This window comes from Schistocerca serialis, chromosome 2 (assembly GCF_023864345.2).
Source record: "Schistocerca serialis cubense isolate TAMUIC-IGC-003099 chromosome 2, iqSchSeri2.2, whole genome shotgun sequence".
NCBI classification, from domain to species: Eukaryota; Metazoa; Arthropoda; class Insecta; order Orthoptera; family Acrididae; genus Schistocerca; species Schistocerca serialis.
Window position 1 is genome coordinate 827,925,842 of NC_064639.1, and position 23,673 is coordinate 827,949,514.

General features: G+C 44.2%; 1 protein-coding gene across 2 annotated transcripts in view; it reads left to right on the forward strand.

Moving 5' to 3' along the window:
* LOC126458089 (Golgi pH regulator A) overlaps window positions 1-23,673 on the forward strand; it is a 105,347-nt gene that overhangs the window by 58,590 nt on the left and 23,084 nt on the right. For both annotated transcript variants that reach the window (XR_007585573.1, XM_050094907.1), the window contains exon 6: window positions 12,918-13,099. Coding sequence is in view for 1 of the 2 variants with exons in the window: in XM_050094907.1 (XP_049950864.1) it covers window positions 12,918-13,099 (182 nt within the window). In the remaining variant the exon portion in view is untranslated. The remainder of the gene's footprint in view (window positions 1-12,917; window positions 13,100-23,673) is intronic.

Sequence of the window (23,673 nt, forward strand, 5' to 3'; positions counted from 1 at the left end):
GAGCAACTGAATAACATTCTCCGCCAGGCTTTCGGTTACCTCTCGTCATGCCCTGAAATGAGAAATGTCCTGCCCACTATCCTTCCCACCCCTCCTACCATGGTATTCCTCCGTCCACCGAACCTGCACAATATACTCGTCCATCCTTACACAACCCCTGCCCCCAATCTCTTACCTCATGGCTCATACCCCTGTAATAGACCTAGATACAAGATCTGTCCCGTACATCCTCCTACCACCACCTACTTCAGTCCGGTCACTAACATCACCTATCCCATCAAAGGCAGGGCTACCTGTGAAACCAGTCATGTGATGTACAAGGTAAGCTGCAACCACTGTGCTGCAAGCTGTCTGTCCGCATGAATGGCCACCAACAAACTGTGGCCAAAAAACAAGTGGACCACCTTGTTGCTGAACACACTGCCAGACATGATATCCCTCATCTCAATGACTGCTTCACAGCCTGTGCCATGTGGATTCTTCCCACCGACACCAGCTTTTCTGAACTGCGCAGGTGGGAACTTTCCCTTCAATACATCCTATGTTCCCGTAACCCTCCTGGCCTCAACCTTCATTAGTCACTGTCCTCACCCACCCAGCCCCCTCCCTTTCTCATTCCAACACTACACAGCCGTTATTTCACCGCCACACCCAGTCTTTAATTTCTTTTTATTTCTCTCCTTCCGCTACTTACCCCCTGCCCCCTCCACACCTACTCTCCTGCCCTCCGCCTGAACTACAACAATTCACTGCCCGCCACTCCCACCATACTATCCCTCCCCCTCCGCACCCCAGCCTCCTGCTTACCCCCACCCAGTCACCACTCCTATCTTGCACTGGTGCTGCTGCTCGCAGTGTGGTTTCAGCTCTCTGAGGCTGCAGACGTGTGTGCAAGCTGTGTGTGTGTGTGTGTGTGTGTGTGTGTGTGTGTGTGTGTGTGTGTGTGGGCGCGCGCGCGTGCCTTAATGGCCGAAAGCTTTAATTGTGTGAATCTTTTTGTTGTGCCTATCGCAACTCAGCATCTCCACTAGATGGTGAGTAGCAACTTTCCTTCTCTGGTATTGTTATATATAATGTGCAGTGGAGAGGACATACATCAAGCAACAGTATGCAGACCTTCTACAACTCTATCTTCCCTGTAAGTACAATTCACTGTCAGAAATTCATGTTTTTTAACCTCTAAAGTTCCTTTTCTAAATCAACAATTTTGATCATAGAAAAAGACAAAAAGTAACATACACTGCTCTTGGTTTGTGACTGTGAAAAGACACCTGTACTCTTCACCAACACCAAGCATGTAAATAAACAATTCTTGAGTAATCCCCGCCCGGAGATGACATAGCTTTCTACATTGTTGATACAAATGAATATGTGTGCTCATGTGGCATAATACAATTGTGGAGGTTAAGCTACATGTCTTACAAAGTCTACATGCTTCATTTGCTTTCCCTACTACCAATTTTGTGTGTTCATTCCATTTGATATCACTTCGTATTATGACACAGCTATTATTAACTATATCCCATAACATGAATGCAATTGATACTTGACTTTGACATAGCTTCAGAGTAGTAATGTGATGTGTTTAAGCAAAGTATTGCTATATGTTTTGTAATCTATTTAATCCACTCTTAAAAACCAACTGACATGGAATAACACGTGTAGTTTTGAAATGTTGAATATCATATGTGATCTAGTTGAAAAATACTTCATGTTTTGCAGTTCACCTTGATTTTTGTGATCAAAGTGATTAATAATTTGCCATATATTTCTTTTGATTATGGGGTAACACCTCTTCATGACCATAAAAAAGATTTGCTTGATGATTTTGTTTGGGTGGAAGGAAAGGTGATAGAGAAATAATACTTGGGGTAGTTATTGAGCTATGCACTGAAGAGCCAAAGAAACTGGTACACCTGCTTAAAATTGTGTAGGGCACCCACAAGCACACAGAAGTGCTGCTGCACGATGTGGCATGGACTTGACTTATGTCTGAAATAGTGCTTTAGGGAATTGACACCATGAATCCTGCAGGGCTGTCCAAAAATCCGTAAGAGTGTGAGGGGGTGCACATTTCTTCTGAACGGCACGTTGCAAGGCATCCCAGGTATGCTCAATAATGTTCATGTCTGGGGAGGGTGACAAGTGGAAGTGCTTAAACTTAGAAGAGTCTTCCTCGGAGCCACTCATAGCAATTCTGGATGTGTGGGGGTGTTGGATTGTCCTGCTGGAATTGCCCAAGTCCGTTGCAATGCCAAATGAACATGAATGGATGCAGGTGATGAGACAGGATGTTTACGTATGTGTCACCTGTCAGAGTCGTATCTGGACATATCAGGGGTCCCATATCACTCCAACTACACACGTCCTACACCATAACAGAGCCTCCACCAGTTTGAACAGTCCCCTGCTGACATGCAGGGCCCGTGGATTCATGATGTTGTTTCCATACCTGTATATGTCCATCCACTTGATGCAATTTGAAACGAGAGTCGTCCAACCAGATAATGTGTTTCCAGTCATCAACAGTCCAGTCTAGGTGTCGACGGGCCAAGGTGAGGTGTAAAGCTTTGTGTTGTGCAGTCTTTCAAGGGTACATGAGTGGGCCTTCAGCTTCGAAAGCCCATATCAATGATGTTTCATTGACACTTGTTGATTGACTAGAATTGAAATCTGTGTAATTTGTGGAAGTGTTGCACTTCTGTCACATTGAACGATTCTATTCATTCATCATGGGTCCTGTTCTGGAGCAATGTTGGAGATTTGATGTTTTACCAAATTCCTGATATTCACAGTACACTCGTGATATGGTCATATGGGAAAATCCCCACTTCATCGCTGCTGGTCCATCGATTGTGCGCCGATTATAACACAACATTCAGACTCACTTAAATCTTGATAACCTGCCATTGTAGCTGCACTAACCAATTTAACAATTGTGCCAGACACTTGTCTTATAGAAGCATTGCTGTCCACAGCACTGTATTCTACCTGGTTAGATATCTTTGTATGTGAATATGCATGCCTATACCAGTTTCTTTGGCACTTCAGTGTGTTTAAGCACATAACAAAAAAATTTCTCAGAAAATATTAAAAAATGTTGACACTACAGGAATTCTGCTGAGGCATGTTGAATTTGAGGCAATCTGTGGCACCCACTATAACTGGTGCTAATTTGAATCTGGAGAAAAGAAAAAAAAATCTACATAATCTACACGAGTGTAGCTAGTGAACCACATTGGGGATTTTGGAAATATGTTTTTTGTGTAATTGGTGAGTGTTAATACCTATGCGATTCACTCTGAAATGTTGTTTCAAAATTGTTGTTAAAGGTTAAAATAAAAAGACTGGAAATTGTTTGAGCTATGTCATGTGCCATTTTGGAAAATCGTATACCAGGAAAAACACTTTTGAAATTTTGGAATGTGTTGTAGACATGAACAAATGGAAAAAATTATGCTTTTGAAAACTCTTACCATTAATCTGCCATTCCAGGACTAGCCTGTCGTACTGTTGCTGTTGCGATTGAAATCATATCCACTAGTTTATCATAGAATGATTGAAGTGTCATTTGTAGCAATTCCAAGATCACACAAAACTTTACAATTCCGTTTAGCCGTATGCCAAGTAGGACGATTTGACAGTTGATTTCATAAGCATTCCATATAAAGTTTCTACTTGGTGTAACAAGTTTCGGGCGGTTTGACAAGCAATAATTATTATGAAGCCTTAGCCTCAAGGACTTGTTCTTGCAACATGATATCTGCATTGCATGTTTTACATGTTGAGAAATAACAGAGAAAATGGCAGAAAATTTATAATCCTACACCTCAATCTGTAATTCACATCAAAATCCAGGTCACTGTCTTTCAATTTCGTAGCAGAGATGCTAACTCCTTCTGAACTGATCTCAGTATCATATCTGTTCTTAGGACACTTTGATGATACACTGCTTTGACACCATATTGGATATGATGTTTTTGTACCTCCTCTGCCTGAGTACCCTTTCTTACCACTCATTTTCACTTGAAAGACAAAACTCTGTACTGTAAGATCACAAATGTACTATCAAAAGTCAGTGATGCACTCAAAAATCTAGCTTTGAAGTGAAAGAGTTGTCTTTTCCATTCATGTACAGACACTTATTGATGCCAAGATAACATGTTATTGTTGCAAAATGCTTATAACTATACCCAGACACTACGTGGGGTATTGAGTTTGTGCAGAAAGGACAGTTTGGTTCATCCGAGATGCTACAGGAAGAGCCCCCAGTTTTTTACTGAGATGTCATGCATCCTTGATGGCTGGACCCAGCTGAGTATGTGTGTCGCTTCCCTACTCTCTCAGTCTTACTGCTTCTTCCCTTTCTACCACTTCCCTCAGCTTGCAGTCAGTGCTGCCACCACTTCGTGCCGCTAGCTTAGCAGCTGCCGATAAGAGACAGGGAGGCGTGAGGAGTTGTTTGTTTGTCTCTGATTCTCAGAGACTGTTGATGCAGCAGTTGGAGATGGAGGTCATGTGTGCATGAGTTGTGTCTGATTTATTGTTTGAATGTGTGTGTGCTCTCATTTTCGGACAAAGACTGTGACCAAAAATTTAGTTGTGAGTGTGATTGTCTTTTCTCTGTGCCTGTCTGTGCCCCCCCCCCCCTCCCCCCCCCCCCTGCAGGCCCAGGTGTTAGAATAGGCCTGAGGTATTCCTGCTTGTCATAAGAGGCGACTAAAAGGAGTCTCACACCTTTTGGCCTTTATGTGATGGTCCCCTGTAGGGTTTGACCTCCATTTTTCAAAATTTTCCTGAAGAGTGAGCCAATTGGGGAAGAGCGCCTTACGTGGTGCATCGTGTCCATTGTGCATTGAGATCTTTAGCCCACTTTATCGCCTTGGAATTGCAGTCCCATTCATCCTCCATTTCTTGAGCAAGGACACCTTCCTGGGTGTATTTTCCTCCACCCATTATGCAGTGTCGTTTTCTGTGCCGACAAGGACCATGGAATTCTTTGCACCTCATATCCAGCACGATAGCCAGTCCGTTGTGGTGGAGCTGCCATGTACCCTGTTGGTTGTAGCCCCCTGGCAACACAGGGATCATATTGCTGATGCCTGCACCATTAACTCCCCAAGTATGCCATGGAGTAGATGCCCATCTCACTGGGGCATTGGGACTCCTGGCAGTGGCCATCCTGCCTGCCAGGTGGCCCTTGCTAAGGCTGGGTGGCGCCCGTGGAGGGGAGCGGGGGGGGGGGGGGCTTGTCGGAGTGGGTGGCATCAGGGCGGATGACACACCATGAAGCATAGTACGTCATCTCTAAGTGGGCAAAGTCTTACTTCAGTGCTAAGAAATATGACCCCAAATCATTTCCCTCCCTGGCCACACCATGGGAGAATGCCAGGCTAAAGATGGCAGTGAAGCTTATTTACCCTGGTACCTCATATGTACGAGAGTTGATGGGGCAGTTTTCATGCCCATGAAGCCTCAGTTTTTTGTGGAGCATGTGGGAGGACAAGTTTGGGGAGGTGGAAGGCTTTTCCAAAATGTGCTCTGGGTCAGTCTAGATAAAAAAAGCATCCTCTGCCCAGTCACAGGCATTACTCACTTGTGACAAGTTTGGGGATGTTCCTGTTACCATCATGCCCCATAAGAGCTTAAATATGGTCCAGAGTATTATATTGCACAGGGATCTTCTTTTGTAGTCTGACAATGAGCTGGACACCAATTTAGAGCGGCGAGGTGTTCATTTTGACCGGTGCGTCCATCGTGGTATGAGGGATAATCAGGTTGCCACCGGTGCCTTCACCTTGGCCTTCGAGAGTGACACATTGCCCGAGAAGGTCGAGGTGATGGTCTACTGCTGTGACCTCAAGCCATATGTCCCTCCCCTGATGTGGTGCTTTAAGTGCTGAAAATTTGGCCATATGTCTTCCCGCTGTACTTCTGCGCCACATGCCGAGATTGTGGACGTCCATCACATCCCAATACTCCATGTGGCCTGCCTCCCATCTGTGTCAACTGCAGAGAGCATCATTCACCTTGCTCCCCAGAGTGCAGGATTTTACAGAAAGAGAGGAAAATCATGGAATATAAGACATTGGACCAACTGATCTACAGTGAGGCTAAGAGGTAATTTGAGCGCCTACATCCTATGGGTATGACCTCCTCTTACACCGCTACTACGAGAACAGTTGTCGCCCCATCAGTTCCTCGAATTCCTGTCACCTCTCAGAACCAGAAAACTACACCTGCCCTCTTGATGGTGGCGGGCACTTCCCTCCCTGTTGCTCCCGCACCACCTACTTTGGGAGCAATACCCCCCAACCACCAGGGATATCAGTCCCCACTTCTGAGCCAGAGAAGCATAAGTCTTCTGCAGCTCCTCTTGTTACGAAGGGGTCCCTTGGGTCATCCCTTCCCGGGTTTTTACTAGTGGGAAAGATGACACCTGCCAGTGGCTGAAGAACCCAAAAGCAGCTGGTCATAGGGCTTCACGCTCATCCTCAATCCCAGATACTGAGTCAGTGAAGTCCTCCCAGCCAGGGAAACCCAAGGAGCAGCAAGAGAAATCCAAAAAGAAAGTCCCCAAGACCAAGAGAATTAGGGTGGCACCAACACCACCGCTACCTACAAGCTCTGCATCTGCGGATGAAGTGGAGATTCTGACGTCCGCTGAGGAGCTAGATCTGACTGGACCTGAAGAAACAGCTCAGGCAAAAATTGGTGGCAGCATGTGACCCTGAGACATAAACTGCCTCATTGAATGTTCCATGCCTTCCAAGTCTCACAATGATGTCATCCTCCAGCGGAATTGCATTGGTTTTTTCCACCACCTGGCTGAGCTACGGCAGCTGTCAAGCTTTACATGTGCTTTCTGCATTGCCCTCCAGGAAACCTGGTTCCCGACAATGTGAACCCCTGCCCTCAGCGGCTATAAGGGGTACTACAGGAACCATAGCAACTATAATAAAGTGTCAGGTGGAGTTTGCGTTTGTGTCCTAAACTCAGTCTGTAGTGAAACTGTGTCACTTCAAACCCCTCTTGAATCTGTAGCTGTCAGAATAAGGATGACACAGGAAATAACTGTTTGCAATGTATATATTACTCCAGATGGTGCAGTATCCCTTTCCTACTTTTGGGAGATTGTAATACCCATAACCCCTGTGGGGTGGCACCGTGCTTACTGGTCAGGGAAGAGATGTCGAAACTTTACTCTGCTGTCACCGCTGGGTCTCCCCCACATGGTAACATTGATGTGATGGTTGAGCAGGTTACTACCACAATCATTTCTGTGGCAGAAAACACGATTCCTCACTCTTTAGGGTTCCCTCAGTGAAAGGCAGTCCCTTGTTGGGAGCCGGAAGTTGCTGAAGAAATTAAGGAGCATCAGCAAGCTCTACGGCGGCATAAGTGGCACCCTTCCCTGGAGGACCTCATAGCCTTTAAACAGCTGCTTGCCCGTGTTTGCCAACTTATCAAATGATGGAAGCAGGAGTGTTGGGAGATATATGTCTCAACCATTGGGTGCCATACGTCACCTTTCCAAGTCTGGGCAAGGATCAAATGTGTTTTCGGGTACCAAACCCCAACAGGTGTTCCCGGTGTTAACATAAATGGTGTGTTATCTACCGACACAATTGTGATTTCCGAGCACTTTGCTGAGCACGATGCTCAAGCCTCTGTGTCAGAGAATTACCCCCAGCCTTTTGCACTCTCAAACAGCGACTGGAAGGGAAAGTCCTCTCGTTCACTACATGCCACAGTGAATCTTATAATGCCCCATTTACAGAGTGGGAGCTCCTCATTGCCCTTGCACATTGCTCCAACACAGCTCTTGGGGCAGATCAGATGCACATCTCTCATCTGACTACAAGCGACATCTCCTCATCCTCATCAACCGGACCTGGTGCGATGGCGTCTTTCCATTGCAGTGGCTGGAGAGAAACATCATTTCAGTGCTCATACTCAGTAAAAACCCGCTTGATGCGAATAGCTATCGGCCCATCAGCCTTACCAATGTTCTTTGTAAGCTGCTGTAACATATAGTGTATTGGCGGTTGGGTTGGGTCCTGGAGTCAGGTGGTCTACTGGCTCTATGTCAGGGTGGCTTCCGCCACGATGTGCCTTGAGGCTGCCATCCGAACAGCCTTTTCAAGATGCCAACACCTGGTTGCTGTCTTTTTTGATTTGTGAAATGTGTATGACACGACCTGGCAGCATCATATCCTTGCCACATTATACGAGTGGGATCTTCGAGGCCTGCTTCCGATTTTTATCCAAAATATCCTGTCACTTCGTACTTTCCATACCCAAGTTGGTGCCTCCCATAGTTGCCCCATATCCAGGAGAAAGTGGTCCCACAGGGCTCTCTATTGAGTGTATATCTATTTTTAGTGGCCATTAATGGTCTAGCAGGAGCTGTAGGGCTGTCCGTCTCACCCTCTCTGTATGCAGATGACGTCTGAATTTTGTACTGCTCCACCAGTACTGGTGTTGCTGAGCAGAGCCTACAGGGAGCCATCCACAAGGTGCAGTCATGTGCTCTAGCCCACGTTTTCCAATTTTTGGCTGCAAAGTTGTGTGTTATTCACTTCAGTTGGCATCATACCATTCATCTAGAACCAGAACTATACCTTAATCATGATCCACTCACTGTAGTGGAGGCATATTGATGCTTAGGACTGGTTGACTTGACCTCCTCACCTTCATCAACTTAAGCGGAAGTGCTGGCAGCACCTCAGTGCCCTCCGCTGCCTGAACAACGCCAACTGGGGTGCAGATCACTCTACACTGCTGCAGCTCTACAGACCCCTTGTTCAATCTCACCTTGACTATGTGAGGATGGTTTATGGTTCGGCCACACCCTCAGCATTGTGTTTACTCGACCCAGTGCACCACTGTGACGATTGCCTAGCAGCAAGAGCTTTTAGGACGAGTCCAGTGGCCAGTGTCCTTGTGGAGGCCGGAGTCCCTCCATTGCAGATTAGGTGTGCTGAACTCCTGGCCAGTTATATTGCACAAGTTCGTAGTTCTTGTTGTGTCTAAACAAGACAGCCTAGACACAATGAGAGGAAGCCGAAAGGCACGCGCTAAGCCAAAGCAGGGTGCGTGAGGTCTGAAACAGGATACGTTATGAATGCTATAAAGAAAAGTACGTAGCTTCTGGAATACTTAACTTTAATCCATCCTTTTGGTACATCTGGAGATTGTGGCGATACAAGTGAGACTCTTTAGATACATGCAATGTTACTAATGGCGCCTTGCTAGGTCGTAGCCATTGACTTAGCTGAAGGCTATTCTAACTATCTGCTCTGCAAATGAGCGAGGCTTCGTCCATGTAGTCGCTAGCAAAGTCGTCCGTACAACTGGGCGAGTGCTAGTCCATATCTCGAGACCTGCCTTGTGGTGGCGCTCGGTCTGCGATCCCTGACAGTGGCGACACGCGGGTCCGACATGTACTAATGGACCGCGGCCGATTTAAAGCTACCACCTAGCAAGTGTGGTGTCTGGCGGTGACACCACAGTTCTCCTGCGCATCCGAATCACCATCTCCTTTTCCCACCCATGGCAGTTCATCCCCCACATCAGCAGCCCAGGTCAGGGCTTCCAATTGCAGTTCGTGTTCGATCCCTTCTTTCTGAACTGGAGTCCTTGCCTTTACCACCAATACTTGAGATCCATTCACGTAGACCTCCATGGTGTACACATAGGGCGCGGCTTTGCCTGGACATTTCATATGGGCCTAAAGATTCAGTTAACCTCACGGCTCTCCGCTGACACTTCCTCTCAATTCTTTACATGTACCAAGGCCACGAAGTGGTTTACACCAATGGCTCGATGGCTGATGCTCACATTGGCTTCGCATATCTCCATGGAGGGCATATTGAACAGCATTCCTTGCCCAATAGCTGCAGTATTTTCATGTCCATGCTGGTGGCTACATCTCGTGCCCTTGAGCACATCCGTTCATGCCCTGGGGAGTCATTTCTTCTGTGTGCTGACTCCTTGAGCAGGCTACAAGCTGTCAACCAGTGCTACCCTCGTCATCCTTTGGTAGTGACCATCCAGGAGTCGATCTATGCCGTGGAACGGTCCTGTCGTTCAGTGGTGTTTGTCTGGACCCCAGGTCATGTCGGAATCCCAGGCAACGAACTTGCCCACAGGTTGGCCAAGCAGGCTACGCAGAAGCTGCTTATGGAGATCGGCTTCTGTGGAACTGATCTGCGTTCAGTACTACATCGCAAGGTTTTGCGGCTGGGATATAAAATGGCATAACCCGCAGCACGCACAACAAACTGCGTGCCACTAATGAGACTACGAACATGTGGCAGTCCTCCACATGGGCCTCTTGCAGGGACTCTGTGGTTCTCTGCTGGCTCCGCATTGGCCATGCTTTGGTGACACACGGCTACCTCTTGTGCCATGATGACCCACCTCAGTGTTAGTGCGGCTCCCGTCTGACAGTGGTCCATATCTTGGTAAGCTGTCCTTTTTCTTTGGCCGCCCTACAACGGACTCTTGTTACCAGACTCGTTATCATTAATTTTAGCTGACAACATCTCATCGGCTAATGTAATTTTAAAATTTTTACATGACAGTGGGTTTTATTGTTTCATCTTAGTTTTAACGTATGTCCTTTGTCCCTCTGTGTTCTGTGCTCTAATACTTTTGGGGTGGATGTTTTAATGTGTCGCAGAGTGGCTGGCTTTTCCTTTTTATTCTTGTGGTTGGACAGTCACGGTCATCTTCTCTCTTCTTTTTACCACTTCTACCTGGTTCTTGCTTCTCTCTGTGGTTTTCTTTTCCTGTTTTGTCCATAGTAGTGTTGGTTGTCCTTTTGTCATTCTTCTGGTTCTTCCTTTCTCCTGTTATTGTGCTGTACATCTTCTTTCTTTTCTCCTTTCCTTTGTGTAATTATTTTACCAGGAACAAGGGCTGGTGACCTCGCAGTTTGCCACCCCTCCCCCCCCCCCCCCCCCCCCCTCCCCGTCTTTTAAACCAACCAACCAACCTGTCTGTGCCTCAGCAATTATCTGTACGGTGAGCTGCTACCTATCCTCATTAGTATTGATTCTCAGAGTATTCACGCAAGTTATGTGTTGCATGGATTTATCACCACAGTCTCATTTCGTCAACATGGTGTCTGGACATGTGTATAGCTGGCCACATGAGTGGACTTCCCTGAAGGGCCAAAACTGCAGGCCATTTCTGTGGGTACCTCCAATGGATCGTGCATGCCAATCTGAAGCCCATCATTTCCCACTAATGTAAGGCCCTGTCTGGTGGATCTAGTGTCACCGATGTTCCTGCTGGCCAGGTCTGTTGGTGTGTGGTGTAATGTGGCAGATTTTTGTGGTTTATCTGTGGGCACAGGACTCTGGTGCTCCTCTGCAGGCCAGAGGTAATTGGCAATGGATTTCAGGAATTGTGACTGCCTCACTGCATGTACATTGTACAGTGTGGCATTTTAGAAACATTTTATTTATTCTAGTACATTTTGGCACTTCAAAAGTAGTTTATATATTAGAAAATATGGACGATAAGGAGAAGAAAATTGTTGCAGTCGCTGGCAGTTTGTACGCTATGTACTCATGCATTTCTTGAAAGAAAAACCACACAATACCTGTAAAATAATAGACATAACATAGTGGGTAATAACCGACAATAATGAACATAGTAGAATGAACATTTTATTGGTGGTCACCTATAGTGTTGTTTTACACAACTCTTCCCTGCCTTATATACTTCTTACAAGAGGCCTGTTTTTTTTCTGAGATTATTTCTGAAATCAGTGAAGGTATTTTAAATCTGTCTTACAACTCCAATGAAATGCAGATTTTTGTCACCAAATGTGGTTTGTTTTATTGAAATAAAATAACATCAGTGGTCTTAATGAAACACCTGTACCATTTGGCTTACTTTCTCCATCTAAAAGCAGATCATTACAAAAGATGTGGATGTTAGTACTGAAGATTTTTGCACACATGATTAGAAATACAGATGTCCTTACATTTTTTTGTCAACTTATTTTTTACTAACCCATGAGATCGGAAGATTTGTCAGGGAAAAATGCTAAAACACATCTGGAAATCAGGAAAATATCAGGGAATTCCAGTTGGGGAGGGACTCACGACTTGTTACTGCTGCCCATGGCCCATAGTTAATTTTTCTGCCTGACCTTGTTTATCCATAACACTATGTCACAAGTTACAGTGTGTCCTGTGAACCTTTTAGTGCACACAGTATCATTGCATGTGGCCTTGAATCTTTAAGGTACACAAGATATCAATATAAGCATTAGTATTAGCAGTATTATAGTATAAGCAATAATATGTAGGAACTATACAAAGCTTGAGACATACGAAGAAAAAAACAAATAATGCCATTAAGATACTGGAAGTTGGAACACAAAGAGAAGCATGATTATCACTTGAATAGGTAAGTACTGAAATTCAGCGTAACAGTTAGAGGACTTATTTTATGAACCAAACTAACACACAGTGTAGAAAGAAAAATTAAGACATCCATATTCTAAAATACTGAGTATATAAAATCTTACTAACCAAAGAAAAATTTTGTCATTAAAGAAAAATTTGTTCCTGTTGAGGAGTATTCATCTAATTGTACACATAAATCAAAATATACAAGCAGACACTATGAAAATGTTACAGTATTTACTGCCATAGGCTTTGTATAGTTTCCACATATTATTGCTGATGTATTATTATCACTGAGAAATTTTAATTAATAATAAGAATTGAATTTGATCATTAGAAAATAATTTTCTTCACTAGATGTAGTAGAACGGAGCATTTTCTAGTAGAACAGAGCATGTTCACGCATTGAAACTGCTTTTCAGAACATAAAAAACTGTCCCTACCTTTCTTTGTAATCATCACTACAAGGACCTTGACAGTTATTCTCAGATGTGTCTCAGCTGAAACAAGAAATAGCTGGACTGGAGGAATTGAGCAGGCAGCTTTTTCTGGAAGCACATGACCTGCATAACATGCAGGAACGAGCTGAGTGGTCCAATACATGGAAGGGGAAGTATTTCAACTTCCTAGGGTACTTCTTCTCACTTTACTGTATGTGGAAGATATTTATAGTAAGTATAAGCTAAGTAGACATATTATACCTCAGTTAGTTACATGTTACACATATTATTCGTGTGGTATATCATAACTGTTGAGTCAGTTTAAAGGCTTTTTGATGTAATTACACTTAAAAATATGGCCAATTCTTAAGTGACTGCTTTACAGATATAGCAGTGAAAAATATCTACTTGATGCTTTGTGGACAAAGGATCTACTGCTGTAGTATTTGACCGAAAGGAGTATGTTAGTGAAGGTCTACGCCAGCTGTCTGGCACTCTTCTTATAGCGGTTGCCATCAAGATCCCGTCCCTGTGTTTCGAATTGCCCTCAAAACCTCAGGCCCCTCACAAGCACTAACATCTCAATCCATAGAACATCTCACCTCCACCCAAAATATGCACCCCAATCTTTTACCTTCTTCCTAAGATTCACAAATCTAATCATCCTGGCCATCCTAAAGCTGTTGGCCCACCCACCGAACATATATCTGACTTAGTTGATCAACATCTGCAACTCATAGTACAAAGACTCCCCTCCTATATCAAAGATACCAACCATGAAATCCATGACTGATGTCGAGTTTTAATGTAGTTGATGATTTGAACTGCTTCGTAAAGTATCTTTTGCAAAGGTTCAGGCAATCTTTTGTCTACTAAGGCTTCCATTTCACCTCAGGGGCTACTGCTTTGATACGAGCTAGAAGTCCTGTTTTTTTGCCAGACATTGACTTTATTTTATGCAGTAAAAATATCATCTGCTGTTGTATGCAGTAGTTCACATGAAAAAAGAAAATCTTTGAACACTTGGTCCTCCCATAAGAATCGTGCGAAAACCAACATTATAGCTTTTTTTGATATGTCTTTTCTTTCATCCAATTGTAGAGTGTACGTGTCACTCGTGCAAAGTCTAGCTAGCAATGTTTCTTCTATGTTAACTGCCATATCAGTAATTCGTCTTTGAACAGTATTATTTGAGAGCGGGAAAATTCCTATTACCTTAGCAGCTGCGTCACCTAACATTCTCTCACAAAGTATTATTTCTGATGGCAGTATAAGTTCCTCAGCAATTGTGTGGTTTTTTCCACATTTAGCAACAAGCTGAGCCACCTCGTAAGATGCAAGGGTTGCGTTTTCATTTACATTTGCACCACAGTGTTTGGTAATTGTTTTATGAGATGTTTTTAACTCTCCTAATTTATTCTTGAAAAATCAAATGACTTACTTTTGTACTCTGGTTACTTTGTTTCAAGATGACACCAGAGTTTTTCTGGTTTCATACACTCGTTCGAAAGGCTTTAATATCAAATTACACATTGAGGTTTAGGCTGTTGCTCAGGTCCAGTGAACATAAAACTGATTTCCAAGTAATCATAGTTATATTTTCTGATTTTTCCAGTAAGCTTAACACTGATCTTGGAATGGTTAGGTTCAAGGGACGCCGATGATTTAGGTTCAATGGACACTGACAACTTTGGTTCAAGAGTCACTGACTTACTTGCTTGAACATCAGATGCATTATCTTCCTCTTCATATGTAGGCCTTTCTCATTTTAATGAACCACTTTTTAACTGACAGTCCATTTTTAACTACGCGATCTGTAGCTTCTGCGAAAAACAACGCTTTACAAACACTACTGTTTTAATACAGAATAATGAATATGTAAACAACATGGTCTGTGAAAGCACTGGCAATAAATTAACAGTGGCCGATTGTCGTCTGAAATGTGAGTTTCTGTGTAATGTGACTGTCAGTTGTCAGCTGCAAAGAGGCAGCACGCGCAGTCTAACGGAATACAGCAGAACTATTTGCCTCTATCTAATTCAAGTTTTGCGCTAGAGTGTGCTAGTGTCAGTTGGCTCTAGGAAGATGCTGAGACGCAAAAGTTAGCGTCCACTAAAGCCCTGCTCATGCAGGAAGTGGCCAAAACAAAAAATCTGTTATCATACGAAATATATTTAATATATTTTTTATTCTAATAGCATCTTGCGGACCCCTCTGGCATAGCTCGCGGACACCTGGGGGTCCACGTATCACCTGTTGGGAACCACTGCTCTATAACAATGTTCCCCATGGACATGGTCTTTCTGATGCTGAACATTTCCTCAGTCAGTGCCCACCTGATTCCAGACCTACAATGTTCTTCCCACTCACCTAAATCAACTTCACCTTTAAGGGGCAGACACACAAACAGATCAGGGGTAAGACCATGGGAACCAGAGTGGCTCCTTCCTATGACAACCTTTTCATGGGGTGCTTAGAGGTGATTTTCCTGGGATCCATGAGTCTTCGACCCTGGTTTGGTTTAGATGCATTGATGATATCTTTACCATGTGGACTCATGGTGAGGCTGACCTGTTGAAATTCCAGGAATCTCTGAACGCCTTCTCCCAATTAATTTTCACATTCTCCTATTCCAAATCCCATGCCACTTTATTTGATGTTGATCTCGCCCTCACTGAAGGCCAGCTGCTCACTTCCATCCACATTAAACCTACCAACAAACAACAGTACTTACATTTTGTCAGTTGCCAACCTTTCCATGTCAAACGTTCCCTCCTATACAGCCCTGGTATCCGAGGCAAACATATTTGTTCAGATGCAGCCTATGTCAGAAGCAGATTTCCCAGGCCATCACATCCAATACTGGTACTGCAGATCTCTCCAGAAACACAATTTTGGAGCACACCACCGGTGACTCAGTATTATCCTGGTCTGGAATGTGTAAATCAGCTACTTAGAGAGGGCTGTGACTTCCTAATCTCATGCCCTGAAATGTGATCCATTCTGTCTGAGATTTTACTGACCACACCTAGAATAGCTGTTTGTCACCCTCCCAATCTCTGCAATATTCTTGTCAGACCCTATGTTCCTTCTGCACCCATCTCCCTAACCTATGTCTCCTATCCCTGTGACTGTCCCCGCTGCAAGACAAGCTCTATGCACCCTCCTGCCACTACCTACAGCAGCCCTGTAATTGGCAAAGCATATACTCTCAAAGGGAGAGCCACATGTGAAATGACACACGTCATATACCAGCTTTTATGTAAACACTGTTTGTCCTATTACATTGGCATGACTATCACAAAATTATCAATTAAGATGAATGGGCATAGGGAGAGAGTGTATAGTTGCAACATGCAATATCCTGTTGCAGAGCATGCTCTACAACAAGACAGCTGTGATCTCGACACCTTTTTCACCACACGCGCCATCTGGATTCTTCCCCCAGACACCAGTTTCTCAGAACTCCACAAGTGGGAACTAGGGCTACAACACATCCTTGGTTTTCACCACCCAACTGGCCTTAATTTTCGTTAATTTCTTCCTTCTCAGCATTTCTTCACAGTAACTATTGTTTCCGTCTCTCCGTTTGAGTTTTCTACATCTTTCATTGTCTTACTCATCTATTTTTCACTGCCCCCCCCTTCCTCCATTGTTACATACAGTGCATGTAGTGTTCACTCTTATTAGCTAATGCATGATAGTAATATCTGTCTTGCATATTACCCTGTATTCCACCTTTAAGCTCTCAGGTTCTCAACTCTCATCCAATGCAGTTCCTTCTCATCCTATGTAGTAACTCTCACTTGACCTGCGGTTCTGTTATCCTGTAAGTCGTGTATGTATATTGTGAAAATCCACTCCTTTTCCAAGGTCTCTCCAGTACTTTTCCTTCCCCTTCAAACGTTTTGCCAGAAGGAGCCACTGGCTCTGAAAGCTTGCCTAATTACAACCGTCTTTTGTGTGTGTGTTCTGCTGCCTGAGTTGATATTTTATCTATCCTATTAAATTGTCTCAATACTTGAAGTTCATATAACAACAATGGAAATTGCTATATGGAAAATGTGCAAAATAAGGGGAAGGCAGTCACTTACCTATAGGGGATTGGTGCTTGTTCACAGAAGAACACAATAGAAAACAGTTAACACTAGCTTTTGAGCTCTTGCTCTTCTTCTAATAAGACTACATTCATGCAACCTCACAGACACCCAAATGCAAATGCTCACAGTAACAGTCCCTCACTAGGCAGGAAATAGGAAATGCACAATGATACTGTTCAAAGTCCATGTGTTTCTAGTTAGGCCTCTCAGCCACAGTGCTAATGCGATGGCAAATTTAAATGTGTGCAAAAAACTTGAATCTTCCAACAGTGAAATATAGTAAAACAAGGCACCAGATGGAGAGAACCATGGACAGATGTAAGACCATTGCATGTGTCTCCCCATCTAGGATGGGGTGTCCTGTGACTTTGCACTGGACACCGTGTGCACAAATGAAGGCATGCATGACTTTGCACCAGCACATGCACCTCATTGCCATTTCATGGAATGGCCACATTCACGTAATGTTCATAGAAAGTTGCACAGGTGTAAATGCGCTTCTACAGCATGTGGTTGTGGTTATTTTGTGGACCATTGTCACTTCTCCCTTTTCCTGTTCCACTAGCGAACAATTTTTGGGAAGAACAATTAGGGTAAAATGCCATATGAACTTGAATCTCGCTAATTTTACAGTTGTGATCTTTTTGTGAGGTATATGGAGAAGGAAACAATATGTTGGTCTACTCAAAGCTCTCGTATCTTTAACAGTAACCCATACTGTGATGCAGGAAACCTCTCTTGCAGCATTTGCCACTGCAGTTGGCTGAGCACCTCCATGATGCTTTCATGCTTAGTAAATGAACTTTTGGGTTTCTCTGTTTCTTCTATTGATCCTATCTGGTACGGACCCCAGAATGGCAAGCAATATTCAATTACTTGTCAAACAAGTTTTTTTTTAGCTGTCTTCTTTGCGGGTGGGCTACATTTCCTGAGGATCCTTACACTGAATCTCAATCTGGCATCTGACTTACCTGCTGTAAGTTTTATCTGGTTGTTCCACTTTAAATAACTCTGTATGTATACTCCTAGATATTTTACGGATGTAGCTGCTTCCAGTAATTGTTCTGCAATTGTGTAATCTTATAATAATGGGTCTTTCTTCTTTATTTATATGAAGTGTATTACATTTTCATGTTTATGATCAGTTGGCGCTCCTTGCACCAAGTGTCAATCCTGCATTTTGCTACAGTTTTCTAGTGTTGCAGCTTTTCTTATGCACTACCATAGTTCACAAAAAGTGTCATGGAACATCCCATGTTATCCAGTAGGTCATATATGTATGTTGTGAAAAATAATGGTCCTCCCTTGGGGTATGCTAAAAGTTACTTTTACATCTGAATATTTTTCTCTTTTGAGAATGATATTCTGTGCTATAAACTTTTCAACTCAATCACTCAAACTATCTGATACTCTATGCTCATATTGTGTTCAGTAGGCAGTGGTGTGAAACTGTAACAAATGTCTTCTAGAAGTCAAGGAGCACAGCATCAACTTAAATTCTAGGACCTACTGCTTTCTGGCCCTCAGGATGGACAAAGCAAACTGGGTTTCATATTATCATTGTTTTCAGTACCCATGTTGGTTCCTGCAGAGGAGAGTTTTGGTCTCCCAAAATGTAATACGTGAGTGTAAAGCAAGTTCAAAATTGTACAACAGCCTGAGGTCAGAGATATAGGCTTATAGGTTTGCGTATCAGTTCGATGACACTTCGTGAAAACGGGAATGACCTGCACTTTTTTCCAATCATTAGGAACTCTTCGGTCCTCTGGCAACCTATGGTAAACTGCTAGTAGAAAAGGAGCAAGTTCTTTCTCATACTCTTAAGTAGAATCGTATTGGTATGCTGTCAGGTCCAGTGCGTGTTCCTCTGTTGAGTAATTTCACTTGCTTTTCTATCCCATGGCCACTTATTTTGATATCTGTCATTCTGAAGTTCATGGATGATTTAAAGAAGGAACTAGAGTGTAATCTTGCTTATTAAAATAGTTTTGGAAAACAGTGTTTAGTGTTTCAGCCTTTTCTGTGTTATCATCAATTTTGATGCCATTATGATCACCGAGTGTCTGAACAGAGGGCTTTGATCCATTTACTGATTTAACATAAGACCAAAACTTTTTATGATTTTGTGTTAAATCAGTAGATAGAAGAAATGTTGGCTATGTTTAAATTTACAGTGTAGTTACCTTCGCTTTTGTAACAATTTTCTAACACGTTTGGTAAGCCACGGTGAGTTTTTTCCATCCCTCACAACTTGTGATAATCACTCAGGTGATCTGAAACTGTTTCTTATCACTCTTGCTATGCAAAAATATCAGGCTTTCGTGGCTGTTTTCACCGAGACTCGTGAACAGGGGTCAACAAGAGATTCGTGAACTTACACCACTTACTGCCCAAACCGCCCGTTTCTGAGCCAAAAATATCCGTTTAGAATGGGAAGAGTTACCCCAAAATATAATACCATATGACTTAAGCAAATGAAAATAAGCAAAGTAGACTAATTTTAGTGTCGGACAAACACTCACTTCAGATAACATTTGAATAGTAAAAATGGAAGCATTAAGACTTTGAACAAGCTCCTGAACATGGGCTTTCCATGTCACTTTACTATCTATCTGAACACCTATAAATTTGAACTGTTCAGTTTCACTAATCATATGCCCATTCTGTGAAATTAAAATGTCAGGTTTTGTTGAATTGTGTGCTAGAAACTGTAATAACTAAGTCTCACTGTGATTTAGCGTTAGTTTATTTTCTACAAGCCATGAACTTATGTCATGAACTGCACTATTTGAAACAGAACCAATGTTGCACACAACATCCTTTACTACCAAGCTAGTGTCATCAGCAAATAGAAATATTTGAAATATTTTAGAGTTAGCCGTAACACTAGAGGGCATATTTATATAAATAAGGACAGGAGTATCCCCAACACTGATCCCTAAGCCTCCCCCCACTTGACTGTACCCCACTCACACCTCACATCACACCCATTCTCAACATAGTGAATAATGACCTTTTGCTGTCTGTTGCTAAAGTAAGAGGTGAACCAATTGTGAGCTACTCTCTGTAATACATAATGGTCCAACTTCTGGAGCAATATTTTGTGATCAACACAACCAAATACCGTAGTTTACAAAAAAATTGCCTAGCATTTGAAACCATTTGTTTAACCCATTCAGTACCTCACAGAGAAAAGAGACTATAGCATTTTCAGTTGTTAAACGACTTCTATAACAGAACTGTACACTTCCCTCCCTGTTGCTCCTGCACCACCTACTACTTCAGGAGCAACACCTGCTTCCCACCCCCCTCCAACCATCAGGGATATCAGACTCCCTTTCTGTGCCAGAGAAGCGTAAGTCTTCTTTGACTCCTCTCGTTAGGAAGGGGTCCCTTGGGTCACTCCCTTCCCAGGTTTTTGCTAGTGGAAAAGATGACACCTGGCAGTGACTGAAGAGCCCAAAAGCAGCTGGTCTTAGGGCTTTACGCATATCCTCAGTCCCAGATACTGAATCAGTGAAGTCTTCCCAGCTAGGAAAACCCAAGGAGCAGCGAAAGAAATGCAAAAAGAAGATCCCCAAGACCAAGGGAATTGCGGTGGCACCCACACTACTGCTACCTACATGCTGTGCGTCTGCGGATGAGGTGGAGATTCTGGAGTCCACTGAGGACCTAGGTCTCACCGGACCCTCAGACACAATGGATTTGGACTGCTCAGGCAATAAGTTGGGGGTGGCAGCAGGTGACCTTGAGGCGTAAACTGTCTCATTGAATGTTCCATGCCTTTCCAGTCTCATGATGACATCATCCTCCAGTGGAATTGCAGTGGTTTTTTCCACCGCCTGACTGAGATACGGCAACTGTTAAGCCTTACACCTGCTTTCTGCATTGCCCTCCAGGAAACCTGGTTCCTGACAATGCAGACCCCTGCCCTCTATAGCTATAAGGGGTATTACAGGAACCTTAGTGACTATAATCAAGTGTCAGGTGGAGTTTGGTTTACGTCTTAAACTCAGTCTGTAATGGAAATGTGCCTCTTCAAACCCCTCTTGAAGCTGTGGCTGTCAGAATAAGGATGACGCAGGAAATAACTGTCTGCAATGTATATCCTCGTCCAGATGGTGCAATACCACTGAATGTATTAGCTGCACTGATTGATCAGCTCCCTAAACCTTTCCTACTTTTGAGAGATATTAACGCTCATAACCCCTTGTAGGGTGACACCATTTTTACTGGCCGAGGCAGAGATTTCGAAACTTTACTGTCTCAGTTCGACCTCTGCCTCTTAAATACTGGGGCCACCTCACATTTCAGTGTGGTTCATGGTAGCTACTCTGTCATTGATTTATCAATTTGCAGTCCAGGACTTCTCCCATGTATTCACTAGAGAGCACATGACGACCTGTGTGGTAGTGACCTGTGTGGTAGTGACCAGTTCCCCATCTTCCTGTCACTGCCCCGGTGTCAGGCCCATGGACGCCTGACCAGATAGGCCTTGAAGAAGGTGGACCGGAAACTTTCACCTCTGCTGTCACCATTGAATCTCCCCCACAGGGGAACATTGATGTGATGGTTGAGCAGGTGACTACAGCAATCTTTTCTGTGGGAGAAAACATGATCCCTCGCTCTTTAGCGTGCCCCCAGCGAAAGCCAGTCCCTTGGTGGTCCCCGGAACTCGCTGAAGCAATTAAGGAGCGTTGGCGAGCTCTGCAGCGGGATAAGCGGCACCCTTCCCTGGAGCACGTCGTAGCTTTTAAATGGCTGCGTGCCCGCGTTCGCCAACTTATCAAACGATGGAAGTAGGCATGCTGGGAGATATACGTCTCAACCATTGGGTGCCATATGTCACCTTCCCAAGTCTGGGCAAGGATCAAATGTGTTTTCGTGTACCAAACCCCAACAGGTGTTCCTGGTGTTAACATAAATGGCGTGTTATCTACCAATGCAGTCGCGGTTGCTGAGCACTTTGTTGAGCACTATGCTCGAGCCTCTGCGTCGGAGAATTACCTCTCAGCCTTTTGCACTCTCAAACGGTGACTGGAAGGGAAAGTCCTCTTGTTCACTACATGCCACAGTGAATCCTATAATGCCCCATTTACAGAGTGGGAGCTCCTCAGTGGCCTTACACATTGCCCCGACACTGCTCCTGGGCCAGATCAGATCCACAGTCAGATGATTAAACATCTCTCATCTGACTACTAGTGACATCTTCTCATCATATTCAACCAGATCTGGTGTGACGGCATCTTTCCATCGCAATGGCAGGAGAGGAACATCATTCCGGTGCTCAAACCCAGTAAAAACCCACATGGTGTGGATAGCTATCAGCCCATCAGCCTCACCAATGTTCTTTGTAAGCTGCTGGAACATATGGTGTGTTGGCAGTTGGGTTATGTCCTGGAGTCAAGTGGTCTACAGGCTCCATATCAGGTCGGCGTCTGCCAGGGTCGCTCTACCACTGATAATCTTGTGTCCTTTGATGCTGCCATCCGAACAGCCCTTTCAAGACGCCAACACCTGGTTGCTGTCATTTTCTGATTTATGAAAAGTGTGTGACACTATCTGCAACATCATACCCTTGCCACATTATATGAGTGGGGTCTCGAAGGCCCGTTTCTGATTTTTATCCGAAATTTCCTGTCACTTCCTACTTTCCATGTCCAAGTTGGTGCTTCGCATAGTTCCTCCCACATCCAGGAGACTGGGGTCCCGCAGGGCTCTGTATTGAGTGTACATCTATTTTTAGTGGCCATTAATGGTCTAGCAGCAGCTGTAGGGCCATCTGTCTCACCTTCTCTGTTTGCAGACTACTTCTGCATTTTGTACTGCTCCACCAGTACTGGTGTTGCTGAGCGGCGCCTACAGGGAGCCATCCACAAGGCGCAGTTGTGGGCTCTAGCCCACGGTTTCCAGTTTTTGGCCACCAAGCCATGTGTTATGCACTTCTGTCAGCGTCGTACCATTCATTTTGAACCAGAACTTTACCTTAATGATGATCCACTCACTGTAGTGGAGACATATCAATTCTCAGGACTGGTTTTCAATGCTGTCAACTTAAGCGGAAGTGCCGGCAACACCTCAATGCCCTCCGTTGCCTGAGCAACACCAACAGGGGTGCAGACCACACTACACTGATGCAGCTGTACAGAGCCCTTGTTCAATCCTGCCTTGACCTTGGGAGTGTGGCTTATGGTTCGGCAGCACCTTAAGCATTGTGTTTACTTGACCCAGTGCACCATTGTGGTGATCGCCTAGCAACAGGAGCTTTTAGGACGAGTCCAGTCACCAGCGCCCTGGTGGAGGCCGGAGCCCCTCCATTGCAGGTTAGGCTTGAATGACTGCTGGCCAGTTACATTGCACACATTCATAGTTCTCCTGCACATCCAAATTACCATCTCCTTTTCCGACCCACGGCGGTTCTTGTCCCGCATCAGTGGCCCAGATCAGGGCTTCCAATTGCAGTTCATGTCTGATCCCTTCTTTCCGATCTGGAGTCCTCGACTTTACCACTTATACTTGCGGTCCATTCACATAAACCTCCATGGTGTACACCTAGGGGGTGCAGCTTCGCCTGGACCTTTCACATGACCCTAAGGACTCAGTTAACCCAGCGGCTCTCTGCTGTCACTTCCTCTCGATTCTTGACATGTACCGAGGCCATGAAGTGGTTTACATAGATGGTTTGATGGCTGATGATCACGTCGG